General features: G+C 45.0%; 1 protein-coding gene across 8 annotated transcripts in view; it reads left to right on the top strand.

The window, feature by feature from the left end:
- Nucleotides 1-929: 929 nt before the first annotated feature.
- MARK1 (microtubule affinity regulating kinase 1) overlaps nucleotides 930-17910 on the top strand; it is an 85556-nt gene continuing 68575 nt past the window's right edge. For 2 of the 8 annotated variants that reach the window (XR_014786926.1, XM_084828753.1), the window contains exon 1: nucleotides 1138-1651. Coding sequence is in view for 6 of the 8 variants with exons in the window: in XM_084828753.1 (XP_084684879.1) it covers nucleotides 1601-1651 (51 nt within the window). In the remaining 2 variants the exon portion in view is untranslated. Of the gene's footprint in view, nucleotides 1652-17910 lie in introns of all 8 variants that reach the window. The other 6 variants (XM_084828752.1, XM_084828757.1, XM_084828750.1 and 3 more) reach the window with 6 other exon arrangements.

The raw sequence follows: 17910 nt of genomic DNA, 5'->3' as shown, positions 1-17910 counted from the left end.
TGTTTCATCAGGTCCCAGAGAGGTTTGGCTATTGCGGCGGTATAGAAATGAAATAAAATGTGCAAAGCATACAGCTCTTACATTTTGAAGTATTTCCATATTAGAATGAGCACACTTCACATAACAATGAATTGCTCACATATGAATTTGTGATTCACTGTGGTTTCCAGACTTTGTGTGTGTCCGCTCATCATGTTCCCATAGCTCCAACTCTCACTGTTCTATAAGGATGCTTCTTCAATATCTTGCTAGTATGACCCTGTACAGTTGCCATTCTTCAGGTCTGAGCCTGGCTGGAATGGAATCTCTGGACTTCAACAGCGCAACACTGTGGGACTTACTCCCAGGTAAGTGTGCACAGGATTACAGCTCAAATCTTGGGAGTAGGAAGCAAACTGATCTGGCATCTTATCTTAACGCTAAGGCACCATGTAGTGCACAGCCTGCCCTTTTGGATGCTGCAACTGGCGAGATTCCATCTGAACTTTTGGGAATGTAGTTTATAGGACACATATGTTTTGCTAGTAGCTCTCGCCAAAAAAGCAACAAGCCCATAAATCCTCTCTCTCCGCATTTAAACCAATACAGGACGGGGCTATAACAGAATAAAAAAATTACAGCAGCCAGAGCGAAGACCCTTCCACAGCGTGTGCGCTGAGGCGGCTGTCAACTACAGGCAGGCAGGGGGCCCAGACAAACCAGAGATTTGGGGGCGGGGGTGTTCAGGGCAGGCAGGAATCCTTGGGGCGAATATAAGAACGCGGCAAGCGCGCCAGAGTCTCCCTGTTTTCTTTCATGCGCGGAGACTTGGCGGGTGGAGCGTTCCCATCCGCGCGCGTGCTCCGCGTCCATTCGCGCACGGAGGCCCTTTCCCCGCGGGAGTCTTGCAGCGTGTGAAGCTGCCCCTGGACGCGTGAGGAGACAGGAGGGGCTGCTTAGGCGGGGCGGGGCGGGGGCTGGGTGCCGCCGTGGTCGTCGGCGACGGAGCACGGCGAGCGTCTCCCCGCATAGCCCGGCTGAAGCGCCCCTAGCGTCTTCCCCGGGCTGGAAGTCGCCGGCTCGTGCTGCTCGTCGGCTCCTTCAGCAAGGAGAGCGCGAGCCGCGTCTTCTGCCCGGCCGGCCTGGCCCGGGCCCAGCTCAGAGAGAGGGAGGAGTCGTTGCCGCCGCCGCCGGATGCGGTGAGGAAACAGCTCCGGCTCCCCTGCGCAGCGCTGCCGGCCGCTCACCCACCTGAGCGCGCGGCGGCGGCGGCAAGAGGAGGAGGAGGAGGTGGCGAGGCTGCAGCAGCTGCTGTCGCCGCCGTGATCCCGGCCCAGGGGGCGGCGGCGGCGGCGGCGGCGGCCGACACAGAAGCCATGGCCGGGACGCGGGGAGCCTAAGAGGGCCGCCTCGCCCTCCCTGAGAGCGCAAGAGGAGAAGCCGCGCCGCAGAGGCCTGCTCGCCTGCCTGCGTGAGTCCAGAGCGGGAGGGGCAGCCAGCCAGCCAGGCCGGCCGGCAGACGGGAGGGCGGCCGGCCGGCTGGCCGGCCGGTCGCTGGCTCGGCCCTTCCCCGCCTTGGCCCGGGCCGGCTTTGCGGCGGCTGCGGCGCCGCGCGCGCAAGATGTCCACCCGCACGCCGCTGCCCACCGTCAACGAGCGGGACACCGAGAACGTGAGTGGCGCCGGGTTGAGTTCCTGCCCGTCCGTCAGCCGGGGCGGCGGGGGTGGGGTGGGGTGGGGTGGGGGCTCACTCGCGCCTGGGTCATCCTTGGCTCCGGCCAGCCGGTCGCCTTCAAGGGGGAGGGGCGGCTTCCCTTTCGTGAGTAGTGGAGGGAGCGACTCGAACCCGCATTCTGGGGGCACTTTAGGTAGCCAGCCAGTGACTAACGGTGGCCCTTCTCCCTCCCCCGCCGCCCCCCAGTCAGGCCTCCAGCGGATCGTCCCTTCCGCGCCCTTGCCTGCACTGCAGCCACGCCTCAATGGGATGCTCTCCTCCCCTTGCCACACCCGGGGGCGCCTTCTCTGTCCTGAGGAGCCCTTCTAGTTTCTGTACGCCCCCCCGCCCCAGCCCATACAAAGTATTTTATGGTGTGTGTGGTTCTCTTGTCTGCCTTTGGCCAGCCAGTCCCAGTTTACGCCGAACCTTTCCTTGGGGTAAACTTTCTGCACAGATAGTCCAAACATCCCCCCCCTCCTCGGCTACTTATTGACCACTGGGGCCGATCACCCAGCCTGAAAGATGCTGCCTTTTCCAGACAGGTACTTGCCCTGCGTATGCCAGACTTGCAGCCTTGAACGGGCCAGGCCTGGATGCCTGCGTGGTGTGACCTCCAAAAGTCAGGCTTCTCTGGCTGTCCATCACCCCACAGCAAGGGCATGGTCTGTATTAACTCTCCCATGGTCCTTCCGCTAATTTCTCCCTCTTGCTCTGGCAGGCAGGGGTGAGTGGGTGGAGAGAGTGGCCTTTCTTCCCTGGACCTTTTTTTTTTTGGTCCTAGTGCAGCATTCCGATGAAGTTCCCTCTGTGTGGTGACTAGGACAGGCCTAAGATAATAGCTACAGAATTTTTTTTTTTTAAAGGGGTGGTTAGCTTCCACTGGAAGGTTGTTATAGAAACAGTACAGTAGAGGCAAATGAGAATGAAAAACTTCATAAGACCAAGGTTTAACATATGCAAGTTAAAAAATAAAATAAAATTGCTTGCTGTGTTATAACTCTTCATAAATACCAACACACTCAAGGATGGAAGATGTTAGACTTTGGGGTAGCAGAAACATGGCTGGAATGGCCATTTCATACTGTAAGTAGCTACTTGGAAGGCAAAAAGAAGCTCTAGACACTGAAGCTTCAGGCTGTGTAAAATCTAGTGTTATGTCTGCATGTGCTATTTCTGGTAGATGGGCAAGATTGATGGGAAGTGAACTATGGGTGGGAGGGAAAAGGCATATTTGTTGTGCAGTAATCTAATGGGGGTTGAATTGAACCAGACTTTTACCATGTTGATGTGAAATGTGATACAATGTGAGCAGGCCGTTTGACTTTGCTGGCACTGTTGACAATGCTCACTTTTCTAAGCAAACACAAGCAGTGTTTATCCTTTCCTGGGAACGCTGTGTCAATGTACTAGGCACCATATACAAGCCCTGATTTGGAGAGCTGGATTTAATGTGAAAGTGTGTGACAACAGTAGGAAGAAGAGGAAACACAGACCATTAAAAAAATAGCATTGCTTTCTATGGCTTAGTACAATTAAAGAGCTCTAGGATGCCTTTAAAGAGTTCTGAAATGCCTAAACCAGAATGCTGTCCAATTTTTTTTTTAGTGAGATGAACAATATGGACTTAGTAATCCTTGTCATTGTGTGACAATTTACCTTGTCTTAGCTGATACTTTCAAATGTAAATTTAAAAGTACACTTTCTAATGCAGTGTAAGGACCCACCCATAGCCTCTATAATAAACAGGGAAGGCAAGTTGTTTTAATACCATATTTTATACCCATAATGATATTATTTTATTTTGCTTGTAATTAGTGTGGGAAAGTTATTGATGAAGAGAGGTGTCTGTTTATAGCATCGTAGGATCCCCCCCACCCAAACCATCTTCCCCACCAAACCTAGTTTTAAACTGGTAAAATCTGACCTTAAATGGTGCCAGAATTGTCAGCGATGCTACTCGTTTGGTAGAAAAGTGTTAAGAGGCCCTCTGATTAATGGGCATTATGTCACTTCTAAAAAAAATCTTAGACTAGGACTTATACTCTTTTGAACTGAGACTGAATGGGAGTGTGTAATGTGTGGGATTGTTTTAGGGAAAAACACAGTGGGATTTTTCCAATTTTTCTTTGCAGCCATTATAAACACTCTAAGATGATCCATCGGGTGTTAGGCCTTGAGTATATTTGAAGGGAGTAAATTGAGTTGTGATTGCAAAGTCACAACTAGGAGATCTTGCTCTCCATCCTGTTGTGCCTGTTGGAACAAACAGGATAATGAAGTTGCCCCACAGCAGGCTGAAGGGGGAAAGTGGACTTGGGGATGAAGCCCTGAATGTACCTTCATTCTCATTTGCAGATCTCTTAGGGAAACAGGTGTAATCTTATTGTGACCTGGCATTGTAGGATGAATGGACTTTGTTTTGTTTCTCTTAGTGCTTTGCAACTCAGGTGACTGGTTTTTACAGTGGGCAAAATATACATGCTTAGAGCCATTCCGATTATGAAGTTGCCCCAGTTATGATCACATTGGTCTAGAGAATTACATGTCTGGAGTGGGTAAGGGAGCGATTATCCTGCTCTCGTACACCCACCTTTTCTTATATTCATAGAGTGAGTCAGCAGGTGGTAGAATTACTGAACAGGCCAAGCATTTGTTCCTAAAGTACTACTTCTCTTTGTTTTGACTTGTAGTATTTTTCAGCTTGGTGTTCTTATTCAGTCTGTCTTTTTTGCTTGTGTTAGATATTTTTCAAGGTGGGTTTTGGCATGTTTAAGAGAGAACCAAAAAGGGTGTCAGAAGAAGAGTTTTCTCCATGCCTGTACTCATTGCAGCTCTTCTGTAAGGAAGAGTGAAGGACAGTTGTTTTTCTAGCCACAATGCTCTTAAAGGTAATAGAAACCCTACCAAAGGCAAAAATCTGTTTAATTTCCAAAGGATGTTGTTTGTACTTAGGATGACCATAATGCCATAGTTCTTGATTTTCAGTCAAAACTGTAATTTGAAGGCTTTTCTTTGACACATCACATTTTGATATAATGTACTTGAAAAATGAAGTTTTGTTGGCGGGGCTTCAAAGTTTGGGCTGATTGGTTTGTTTCTTCTGATCCATGGATAGATGACAATGCTTTACAGTAAGAGCAGGTTTTATTTGCTTGTTTTGGTAAAGCTCATAAAAGCATGAAGACATTTAGTCTTGTTGATCTGGGGATTCTTTAGAATCCTATAGTCAACTTTAAAATGGATTACTTGAGCACTTCTTTGGATTATGATAATGCATAGGAACTCTGGATGAAGAGCTAAGCCTTCTGTAGAAGGTGACAGAAAAAGTTTGTGTCTAGAATGCTTACGTTCTTCATAGTTATTCCTGGGAAAAGGTTCTTAAAACCTGTGCTTGCAGTACAGAAGGGAGGATTGTGTAGGCACTGAAGTATTACTTAATGAGTGACTTTAATGCTAAGGTTTGATTTCTACTTGTTCCAAATGAACTGGCTAGTTTGAATGTTCCACAGCTATGATTGTGCATCTGCTTCTATAGACTGGGCCTGCTCGCATGTTACTGGAGGTGTGTGGTTGCCACAGGAGATCACACTGGATGAACTGATGATGTGGTCATTTCTTGCACCAGTGCCTACAGATAAGGTGTCAGGACTATGGGGAGTCATCGCCTTGCAGCCCATCTCATGTGGTTTACTACACACCAAGGTTGTAGAACCTCTTTCAGCCCAAGGGCCGAATTCTATTTCAGATAAATTTTCAGGGGCTGCATTCTATTGGCGGGTGGGGCCAAAGGCAAAACAGATAGGACCAAAATACCACCAAGTTTTAGTGTAAAGCTCTTAATGTCAGTAAGGGCGCAACCCTATGGCCGCTAGATAGTGTCTAGATGGCCATAGGATTTTTTAGTTTCTGGGAACCGAGCTCAGAGCCAGGGCTCTGAGTTTGGTTGCCAGGAACCTCACACCCCACCCCTTCCCTCGCTGCCTTGTAGGCGGCGCAGTTCGTCCCCGGCTCTGTATGTGTAAGCGCAGTGTGGAGCAGGTGAAAAGGGGGGTGTTTCCAGGGGCTGGGACGGAAGGAGATTGCGAAAGTGTCATTATGACATTTCCTATGTGTCGTCCGGCCTCCCCCACTGCTCTGATGCACCCTGGCTAGACGGCCAAAATCGGCTGTCTAGCTGCAAATGCAGGGTGGCCAGAGCGCGGAGGAGAGGATCCCCTCCATGGTCCATATGCCTTGCATTGGATAGTTGGCAGCCTCCGAGTTCAGAGGCTCCCAACTATTCCCATAGGATTGCGCCCTAAGTAAACCTTAGGTGAGGCATTTCAGCCTTTTAGAATGGGGTGGGGGAAACTGCACAGCAGCCGGTAAATGACCAAATGCTCTGGGGAGGGGGGAAATCTGGAAGACCAAATTGGGGCTGCAGGATGGCTGGATTTGGCTCCTGGGCCTGAGGTTCTGCACCCTTTCTGTATACAGTCATGACTGGAGTAGCAAAGATGGCACCACACGGAAGCAGTAGCCACACTGTTCTGGTAATGTAAGAATGAGTCCTAATATATTTACTTTTCTGGAACTTATTTTGAGAGATGTTCTTTCTAGATGGGAGCAACCAAGACATATATGTATGGATGCATAGAAGACGAAGGTTACCATAATGGGCAAAGTAAAGGAAAAGGTTGGCATCCTAATACATTTTAGGTAGTGTGGCTTTAAATCATGCGTATCTTCTCTGTCAGCGATTTAGAATCTTGAGTGAGTGGATTTTTCTTTTCTCTAAGCAATTTGAGATAACTCTGCTAGTTCACATGACTGCAGTTCCATGGCATCACAGAAGTAACAATATCCAATAGGGTTTATATTAACTAGTTCCATGTCTTGTGAAATAAAACAATGTATAAATTAGGCAAACAATGAGTACTTAAGAGTCAGGGTATGTGCAAAAGTATGTGAATCCCTGGATGCATCACCTCAATTAAAGGGAATAATTAGAATCAGGTGTTTAAGTAATTAGTTAGATGTTCAGGGGTGAGTTTGGGAGGCCCCACCCTATAAAAGGATCAGAAACTCTGTGAGCTTGGTCTTCAGCATACAGTTGTGTGGGAACACATCATGTCATGATCAAAAGACATCTCTGAGGACCTCAGAAAAGCAGTTATTGCTGCTCATCAATCTAGAAATGGTTACAAAACATTTCTAAGGATTTGAGGCTCCACCAATCCACCGTCAGACAGATAGTCTACAAACAGAGAAGGTTCAAGATCATAGTTACTCTACCCAGGTGTGGTCATCCTACCAAAATATCTCCAAGAACAATCTGGCGCATCATTCAGGAAGTCAAAAAGACCCCAGGGTAACATCCAAGGATCTGCAGGCCACTCTCGCCTTAGCTAATGTGAGTGTTCCTGACTCCGTGGTCAGAAAAAGACTGAACAAGAATGGTGTTCATGGGTGATAGCCAAAAGGAAACCACTGCTCTCTAAAAAGGACGTTGCTGCCCATCTGAAGTTTGCTAAAGATCACATAGATGATCCCCAAGACTTCTGGAACAATATTCTCTGGACAGACGAGTCAAAGGTAGAACTTTTTGGCATCAACGAGAAATGCTATGTTTAGCGAAAAACAAACCTGAGTTTGAACAGAAGAATCTATGATTCTATGAATCTCATCCTAACCCTCAAGCATGGTGGTAGGAATGTGATGGTTTGGGCCTGCTTTGCTGCCTCAGGTCCTTGACAGCTTGCCTTGATTGACACAACCATGAATTCTGCACTGTATCAGAAGATTCTAGAGGAGAATATCAGGCCATCCATCCATGAGCTGAAATTGAACTGAAAGTGGGTCATGCAACATGACAATGATCCTAAACATATAAAGCAGATCTACAAAAGAATGGCTGTGGAAGAAGAAATTCCATGTTTTAGAATGGCCTAGTCAAAGTCCGGACCAAAACCCCATCAGAATGTTGTGGCAGGCCCTGAAGCAAGCTGTTCATGCAAGGAAGCCCTCAAACATCATGCAGTTGAAGCAATACTGTAAGGAGGAATGGACCAAAATTCCACAAAACCAATGCGGAACTGACCAACAGTTACAGGGAATGCTTACTTGAAGTCATTGCTGCTCAAGGGACTACCACCAAGTACTGAATCTAAAGGTTCACATACTTTTCCACACATGGATATTGAATGTTGAATCAGTTGTGGATAAATACATGTTGAAAAAGCATCATGTTTGTGTGTCATTTGTTTAATCAGGTTATCTATTGTTTATCTAGTATTATGGGGTTAGATTAAGATCTAATAACATTTTAGCTTGGAAATATGTGACAATCCTAACGGGTTCACACACTTTTCTTGCCACGGTACCTTTGTCAGTTGACATACTTGGTCCACTTCCAGAATCCTCACTCTTTACAGCAAGGATAGGCAACTCCAGATGTTTCATCCTACAACTCCCATCAGCCTTAGCCAGCATAGCCAATGGTGATGGGGATGATATCCACTCAGCCCTAAAGTTTCTAAATGGCAGTGGGGAAATCTCTCAGCCTGACCTCTACCTGCCAGGATTCCTGCAAGAATAATGAAACGATAAGATAACCCTATTAATGCCACCCTGAACCCCTTGGATGAAGGGTGTGATACAAATTAGGGGTTATTTTTAATCCAAACTAGATTCTTTGGAATAGAAATACTCCAGAATGTAGGCTAGAATGCATCTCAAATGAAATACGCCATTGTTAAATCTTCACCTGGCAGGTATTCTTTCTGCCTTATAATTTTTAGTTTTAGTGAAAACTGATGGCAAGCTAGGCCTAGCTCCTCATCTTTTTGTGTGCTGCCCCTATTCCCCATTTAATGTAGTGAACAACATGTTTGGGGAAACTGAACTGAAGTTCAGTTGTGTGATGGTGAAGTATACTGGACATCTCCATTGGGTGTTGAGCAGCTAGATGTGAAGGATACAACATCAGGAAATACATCTGAAATAGTTTGTTTGCAGATGGGATTTGGGGGGGGGGGGACCCTGACAGACTTTGTTGTATTGGTTGGGCTTTGTGTAAAGATTGAACCTTGTAACCTCCATAAAAGAATAATGCATCCTCACACACATTTTGTGTGGTTGCCTTGGGTCACTTGAGTGTGAGAGATGTTCACACATGGGAGTGCAAAGTACTGTGGCATTCATGATAATAACTGTACAGAGAAGGATTGCTTCTCTGGTGCAGAATGAGGTAGCTCATTTCTATTTTACCTTATTTTTTCCTCCTCTTGAGCACACTCCGGGAGAGAGCGGAGGACAGGAAGGCCTGGCGTGCTATGGTCCATGGGGTCACGAAGAGTCAGTCATGACTTAACGACTGAACAACAACAACAACAACTGCTGCTTTGCTGGAAATAAATGAAAATGTCTTTTAATCTTGCAATAAACAGACCTTCTGGGGTGTAAGCGTTCATTAGAACATAAGAAGAGCCATGCTGGATCAGACCAAGGGTCCATCTAGTCCAGCATTCTATTCACACAGTGACCAACCAGCTGTCAACCGGGGACCCACAAGCAGGGCATCAGCACAATGTTCCCTCCCACCCATGTTCCCCAGCATACCCATGAGGATTAGTAGCCATTGATAGCCTTTTCCTCCAGGAATTTGTCCAACTCCCTTTTAAAGCAATCCAAATTGGTGGCCATCACTACATCCTGTGGTAGTGAATTCCAGAGTTTAACTATGTGCTGTGTGAAGAAGTACTTCCTTTTATCTGTCCTGAATCTCCCACCAATCAGCTTCATGGGATGACCCTGGGTTCTAGTATTTTGGGAGAGAGAGAAAAATGCCTCGTTATCCACATTCTCCACACCATACATAATTTTGTAGACCTCTGTCATGTCTCCCCTTACTCACCTTTTTCCAAGCTAAACATTCCCAGCTGTTGTAACCTACTCTCATAGAGGAGATGCTCCAGCCCTGTTATCATTTTAGTTGCCCTTTACTGCACTTTTTCCAGCTCTACACTATCCTTTTTTTTGGTGTGGTGACCAGAACTGTACACAGTATTCCATAGGGATGGCGGAGAATTCCCTCCCGGAGTCCGTGGCGGAACGGACCACCTCACCCTGCCACCCCGCGAAGTCCGACCCGGCCGGGTCCATCCGCGGCCGGTCTTCAGACGCGGATGGCGTCCTGCCTAGCGGACACCATTTGCATCCCTTCCCCTTCCTGTGATAGGCTACATAAATCTTTATGTAGCCTATCATGGTAAAGACCAGGGACGTAAATGGCATGCCCTTCCCTTCCCCTTCCCGTGATAGGCTACATAAAGATTTACATAGCCTATCACGGGAAGGAGAAGGGATGTAGATGGCGTCTGCTAGGCCGGACGCCATTTGTGTTCAAAGACCGGCCGTGGCTGGAAGTCCAGCTGCGGCTGGCCCCAGCTGGCAGCTCTGCGGACTTGCCGTGGAGTGGAGCCGGCCAGGGAGGATTCCGGGGGGGCGGGGGACAGGACCAGATCGCCTCCCCCCCACAGACCCCCCCCCCAGCGGACTCCAGGGAAGGGGGTTTCGTACACCCCTAGTATTCCAAGTGTGGTCGCAACATAGATTTGTATAGGGGCAGTATGACATTGGCAGTTTTATTCTCAATTCCTTTTCTAATTATGCCTAACATGGAGTTTGCCTTTTTTACAGTGGCCGCACACTGGGTGGACATCTTCATTGAACTGTCCACCACAACCCCAAGATCTCTTTCCTGGCATAATTAAGGTTTAAGGAGGTGTATGTCTATCCTGCACTCATCTTGCAAAGTTAGAGTAAACTGCTGATTGGCCTGGTTTCACTTCTGTACTCACCTGAGCATTTACCTATTCTCTGAGTGGGAATTTGCTAGCCTGTCAAAGCATGCTGCAGACTGATATCATTAAAGACATGTAGGCTAGTTTGTGTGTTGTGGAAAAGGTATGTACTGTATATATTTTAAAAATTCTGTGCCATCCTTTTATAACAGTATATAGACTGGCTTAAAATTGTGAAAACAAATACAATACAGTAATTATGAAGAAATGCTTCTCATAAACCAACAACTAAAACAGCATAAAGCTAGCCAAATGATTTTAAAAGGCTGGGAGAATTTAAAAAACGTATTTGCCTGATGCTGCAAAGATAACTCTGCGGGTGCTGGACAAGCTTCCCTGGGAAGAAAGTTACAAAGAGATGGTGCCGCAGCCAAAAATTTCCACTTGCTAGTTGCCACCTGCAGCTCAGATGGTAGGGCATGACGAGGAGAGCATTGGTAGTTTGATCTTGGTATAGATCAATGAGCAGTCTAGATGTGAAGGCCCAGAAAAAAAACTGGGGGGAAATTTGGTGAATGATTTTTTTCAGAGAACTTTTTCCCATTTTCAGCGGAGAAATTGGAAATTTGGGTGAACACTGGGCAGTATCCAGCATTGTCCAAGTACCATTGGGACCCATCGCTGGTGCAGTGGGTATTTAGCCCTTCAGATAGGAACCAGAGACAGGCAGAAATACTCAGTGGGGCAGATTAGTAGAGCTTGCATAACGGAACTCTGCCAACCTGTTCCAATCTGGAAACAAGTGTTTCCACTTGTTTTGGGCCTTGCTTTGTGAAGAATGGAGGGAGGAATCCTATGTGGATAGACGGCCTCCTCCGAACTCGGAGGCGACTGCCTATCTAATGCATGGTGGGAGGAGCATGGAGGGAATCATATCCTCTGTGCTCCAGCCACCCCACATTTGCAGCTAGACGGCCGATTTCGGCTGTTCTAACTGCAGGATGTTGGAGTGCAGAGTGGGGAGGCCAGACGACACATAGGAATTTGTATCATACCGGCACTTATGAATTCCTCGTCCCTGGGTATGCCCCCTTTCCCCCACTGCACGCTGCTCTTATGAGTGCGGAGCCTGGGGATGATCCGCACCGCCTATGAGGTGGTGGGGGAGGGGGTGGGGTGGCAGGTCTCCAGGAACCAATCTCGGAGCATGGGCTCCAAGGTCAGTTCCCAGAAATCAACGAATCCTATGGCTGTCTAGCCGCTGTCTAGCGGCCATAGGATTGCACCCTAAATCCCTGTTGTGTGAGCAGTGGTCCTGCTTGTGCAATGGAATTGGCGAGAGTGCAGTGGTCCTGTTGGACCCTATCCACTGAAAAAAATTTTGTACAAAATATTCTCTCTCTTGGAATGAATGAAATGCTTTTTGAAGACAAGATTTTACTCACCCAAAATGTGTAGTATAAATATTTTTATCCAAGAATTCAGCATTACTGAATGTAGATATATACAACATTGAAATCCAAGATGCATTTCATGGGAGGAGCATACAGGGTTTTAATTTTCTTGTGAACTGTTGTTTTACCCCTTCTGGTGACCTTTGATCTAGCTTGGTGATACTAGAAGCAAATATTTTGTGCCTGCTGTCCATTCGCTTGTACAAAACTAAGGCTGCAATCCTATACACACATTGAACTTAGTGGGCCTCACTTCTGAGTAGACAGGTATGGGGTTGCACTGTAAGGCATTTACATCTTTTAGGCTGGAATTCTGTGCATGCTTACCTGGGAGTAAGCAACATTAAACAGAATTTGTTTTTCTTCTGAGCAAACCTGCATAGAACCGCTCTGTAAATGGCATATTTATGAGAAATAGGATAGTTTTATATGCTAGGCTATAAATGATGCATTTTATGTTAAAGCAGTAAAATACGTTTGATAAGGAAATAAGTATTGCTTTGCATATATGTATTTCAGTTTTTTCCCCCAAACGCCATCCCCCCACCTCCCAAGAGATTTTTTCCAGTGGCTTTAAATTTGGAGAGATTTTACATCTCTGGACCTGGCAGACATAGCATGTTGGGATTTTAGGTTGTGGCAGAAATGTACCCATGTGCTCAGGATGGGAGAGAAGAGAAGAATGGAAACTCCTTCTCAGATTCAGTTTTATAAGGCCGACCTTTTCTCTAGCCCAGGGAAGCTGGTGATCAGGAGACATAGTGTTATTGCTTTGTTGTCCATGACCCTCAACTGCCTGTTGCTTGTGGTCTTGCAGAGGTTTTTCTTTAATAAATTCAGAATCTTAAACAGTTCAACAAGAGCCTGAGATTGCTGGCCCTCTTTCCTTGATTTTTACACAGCTTCAGTTTCCTCCTCCTCCTGCATTGCACTGGCATCCTTCTTCTTTGGCATGATGTGTTGGTAATCCAGCTTCTTTCCCATATTCAGGGGTGATGCTTTTGTGCCCTGCATGGATGCCTCTTCTCCCCCCTCTCCCATACAACTACTGCTTTGTATCTATTAATCTTTCTCCTGCTGCATCTATAAAAGTCCTTATGTCCTATAAAAGTCCTATAAAAATGTCCAAATTCTATAAAACTCTAAATAAGAATTCAAAATAAATTTATTTCTTTTTTATTTGTTACATTATATTCTGTGTCATTGAAATGAAGCCTTTCATAATAACTGAGCAAACATGTGTAATTCGGAGTGCAGAATGTGTATTTTCTTGTCAGAACCGTTGTTGCTACAGTGAACAAAATATAGTGATGCCATTTTAATATTTGCATTTTGCTTAGTATCATCATATCACTTTCCTGACTTCCTGTCTTTAGGTTTCCTGTATTAATGTTATCTAGTATATGCTGTTTGTTTGTCCCAATAGACATGTATAGGATCGCTGTGTAAGTGACTTAACTACACCAAGAATTGGTGTAACATACTGGCTAAGAGCATGAGCTGGGAATTCTTTGGTTTAAATCTCACCTCGCCACTAGTTCACTACACGATTTTTAGCAACTCACTATTCTCTTTGGGTCAGCTTCTCTTTTGTAAAATATGGGAATAATAATACTGGTCTCCCTTACAGAGCTCTTACAGGGAGTACGGAGACCTGAACTACATGCCATGGAAGAGAAAGTATGATATTAATAAATAAATAATAATAATATCATGCTAACATTTCCCTGTTCTGCTTAGTTGGCCACCAATATGAATGTGATGTCATATCACACATTTTTTCCCACCTGCACATTATGAGGGTGACATGGATGGGCAGAATCCATGCTGTTCCCAAGAACACATAGCTTCGGCATGAGCTAACATATTGAGCTGTTTGAAATGTGCTATATAAATGCTATTGTTTAGCTCTGGTTTCCTGTTCAGTAGAAATTTGACAGTATTTAGAGCAGTCAAGTATTCCTGCTTTTTTCAGTTCAGAAAGTCTGCAAACTGAATTCAGCATTTCTGTAGTTTTCAGCATTTAATTCACAATCTGCTACATTTTACTAAAAGCACATTGTGACTAGTTACCAAGTTGAGTGGGTGGATTAAATATTTTTATTTCAGCAGGTACTAATAGGGCTTTTGGGTGTCCTTTCCCATTTAAAATCAGTGACACTGTTATGATTTGTAATGTGCACATGGAGTTATAAATCTAATGTTATAAATACAAATTAAAGTTCCATTATTACATTTTTCCAGTTGTCTTTAATTTTTTGCATGTGTATCACTACAGTGCATCATGGGAATATGGTGCGTGTAATGAGATGTTCTTTTCTACCCTGTGAGTCAAGATGTAATGTGTCATGATGCATCTTTTTCTGATTTGCTGTTATCACATGTTGATTGCCATAAATAAAACACATCTGAACATGCACAGATGCTTATTCATGCAGAGCATCCTTAGGCATGAAGAACACGCGTGCACAGTCTCTGTTTGAATTATGAAAATATTAAAGTTCATTGGCATAAGATCAGGGCTAGTTATGCCCTGAGATAATTATGAACATACTAGATTTTACTTGGAAGCTGATTAATTCCAGGAGAGAGGGAGGCAAGCAAGGAAGACATTGGGGCCTGCTCCAGCTAAACTCCATGGTGTGCCACACCACCGTGCCATCTTCCATCAACTGCCCTATGGGAAAGATTTCAGGAGAGAGGGGGCAGGCAAGGATAACACCAGATGCCTGCGCTCTATCACCAATTGTGCTGTTGGAAGGATCCTGATTACTTTTGTATATGTTTGTTATTTTGTTAATATATTTTGATGTTACACATAAGCCACCTTGGAAGGATTTGTATCCTGAAAAGCAGGATATAAATAACTGAAATAAATACCTTTCAAGTTTCGACAATATCACTACTTAAAATCTTCCTTAAGAACAGATAGAAGCTTCTATAATGCATACGTTTCTTACTTTGGTGATGAGTAGGTTGCTGTAGCATGAATTTATGGTGATAAGAGTAACATTTTTTATGTGCTTTGGAAGATAAGACAGCTGCCTTTTGTATTGCTTTCCTCCACTGTGTTTTTATTCTTAAACCTAGGAGAGGTGGATGCATGAAGGTGGCCAGAATTCTGAAACTTCCAGTCTTTCCAGGCACAGTAACTACAAGTCACTTCTGGAAAGGTTGGCAAATTAAGAAGTCATTTATATAGTTAGCTTTCTTCATGGTTTATGAACAAAGAATTACTGAAAGGGTGAAAATGAAGCAAATTGGTTTTGCACTGTGCATTAGAGTGAATTTGAATGATTGCTACTGTTCTGTATGAGACAGGCTAGAATACTATAATTTACATAAGGGAAGTTACATCAGAATGTCATACACAGAAAACTGAGGATAGACGTTGCGTGTGAAAAGTTTAGAAAAATGAAATTGATCCTTTGGGCACGCATTTTGGTGTTTGCTTGTTTAAATGTAGACTGAGCATCTTGGAGGTTAGAAATACATTAAATAAGTGCTGTAACTCTGAGCTGAAGGATAGAGTAAGAAATACATCTCATAACTAAAACTGCTTTATATTTCTTAAAATGGCAAGCTCAGCTACCTTGGAGTTGCTTCCTGGTGAACACGGGAATATCAGACTACCTGAACTGGTGAAGTAATGCTGCTGGCTGCATCTTGTGAGAGAAAGCTGGGTCTGAATGTCATTGCATCAAGCTGTTTGCATTTCTCACTTTTTCTGCTCTAAGGACTACTGGCTCTTTAAGGCAGAAGGAACTTTGAATGCTGGCCTTTTGGCCCAAGATGGTGGTGGCCATTCTCTGTTAATGGCCACCAGAGCACCCTGTTGTGTTTCGCATTCAGAAACACACAGTGAGGGTTTTGGCTAGCTTTCTGAAATGAATTTCCCATCTTTGCTCTTGACTGGGAACCACATCTGTATGCACTTGAAACCAGGATTGGCCTCTAAGGATGACGAAAGTCATGCTGGCCTGCACATTTGCTTCTGGAAGTGATCATTGCTCTGGGACAGAAAATCACTCTCCATGCCCCACTTCGTCCTGCATCATGAGAGCAAGCAGAAGGGTTGATTGCTGCTGTATCTGCCTCATCTGGACTCCTGGGTTAAGGTGAGGCAGTGGCAGAGAATCAGCTGTCTTACTGCTATATTGTGAAAATATGGGTCCATTGTTAATGCCTGTTGCCTGTCTTGGCTTTGTGCCTTCCCTGTCCTCTGGCTTCAAGGCCAGAAGGAAGGTAGAGGAGTACTTGGGGGAGAAAATGACACCTCAGGTAGGTGTAGCAAAGCTGGGCTCTGCCCCCACTTTTTTAATTGCAAGGATGTCTTAAAAGCATGAGTATCCAGTGCAGATTTCAGCAGATCAGTAAGGTTCTGCAAGTCAAGCGGTGTCATTTTCACGTTAGTGCTACGAACACAAACTGCCCACTTAGTCTAACCCTATTGCCCTAGGGCATAGCTGCATTCCGTTAGGCAGATTTAAAAATATCATGTATGCTTTCTCTTAAGCAATGCGTGGGAAAATTCTAGAGCAGATTGTAAAGCACTTGACTGGAGGGACCTTGACACTAATGCAGTGATCTCTGGAAGCCAGCATGGATTTGTCAAGAACAAGTCCTGCCAGACTAATCTAATTTCATTTTTCGATTAGGTAAGTTCCTTAGTAGATTGTGGAAATGCTGTGGACATAATATATCTTGACTTCAGCAAGGCATTTGACAAAGTGCCCCATGATATTCTGATTAGCAAGCTAGTTAAATGTGGGCTGGATGGCACTACTACCACATGGAACCACAGCTGGCTGGAGAACCATATTTAAAGAGTGCTCGTCAATCTGGAGGGAGGCATCACGTGGGGTGCCCCAGGGTGTGGTCCTGGGCTCTGTACTCTTCAGCATTTTTATTAATGACTTGGAGGAAGAGGTTGGGGAAATGCATATCAGATTCCTGCATTGAGCAGGGGGTTGGACTCGATGGTCTTGTAGGCCCCTTCCAACCCTACTATTCTATGATTCTATGATTTGCAAATGACACAAAATTGGGTGGGATAGGAATACCTTAGAAGACAGAAACATTCAAAATGATCTTGACAGGTTAGAAAACTGGGCAAAAAATAACAATGAAATTTAACAGAGACAAGTGCACAGTTCTTCATTTAGGAAAGAGAAATCAAATGCACAGGTATAAGATGGGGGATACCTGGCTTGACAATAATACTTGTGAAAAGGATCTTGGAGTTGTAGTTGATCACAAGCTGAATATGAGTCTGTAGTGTGATGTCGGTGCCAAAAAGGTAGATGCAATATTAGGTTGCATCAGTAGAAGTATCGTTTCTTAATCATGGGAAGTAATCATTTCATTCTACTGTGCACTGATCAGATCTCACCTCAAATACTGTGTCCAATTCTGGACAACACATTTTAAGAAGAATTAGATAAATTGAAACAAGTTCAGAGGAGGGCAATAAAGATGATCAGGGGACTGGAAACTTAAGTCATATGAGGAAAGATTGAAAGAACTGGCTATGTTTAACCTTGAGAAGAGAAGACGGGGGGCGGGTCGGAGATATGATAGCACTTTTCAAGTACTGAAAGGGTTGTCACACAGAAGAGAGCTGCAATCTGTTCTTTGTCATCCAAGACTGCAGGACACAAAATAATGGACTTAAGTTACAGGAAAGCAGGTTTCAGCTGAACATCAGGAAAAACTTCCTAATGGTCAGAGCAGTCAGACAATGGAACCAACTGCCCAGGGAGATGGTGGGCTCTCTGTCACTGGAGGTATTCAAGCAGAGACTGGACAGCCATCTGTCAGGGATGCTTTAAACTTGATTCCTGAACTGAGCAGGGGCTTGGACTTGATGGCCAAAATGGCCCCTTCCAACTCTGATTTATGAGTGGATGGCAAGGATAAGTATCACAGGTTCTTGTGGAAACGTGCAGTCAGATTTGCAAAAAGATTGAAGTCTAGA

This window comes from Heloderma suspectum, chromosome 1 (assembly GCF_057233095.1).
Source record: "Heloderma suspectum isolate Gila_16-S chromosome 1, 16-S_ref, whole genome shotgun sequence".
NCBI classification, from domain to species: Eukaryota; Metazoa; Chordata; class Lepidosauria; order Squamata; family Helodermatidae; genus Heloderma; species Heloderma suspectum.
The sequence above is the reverse complement of the archived record's forward strand: the minus strand, read 5'-3'. Positions and strand labels throughout refer to the sequence as shown.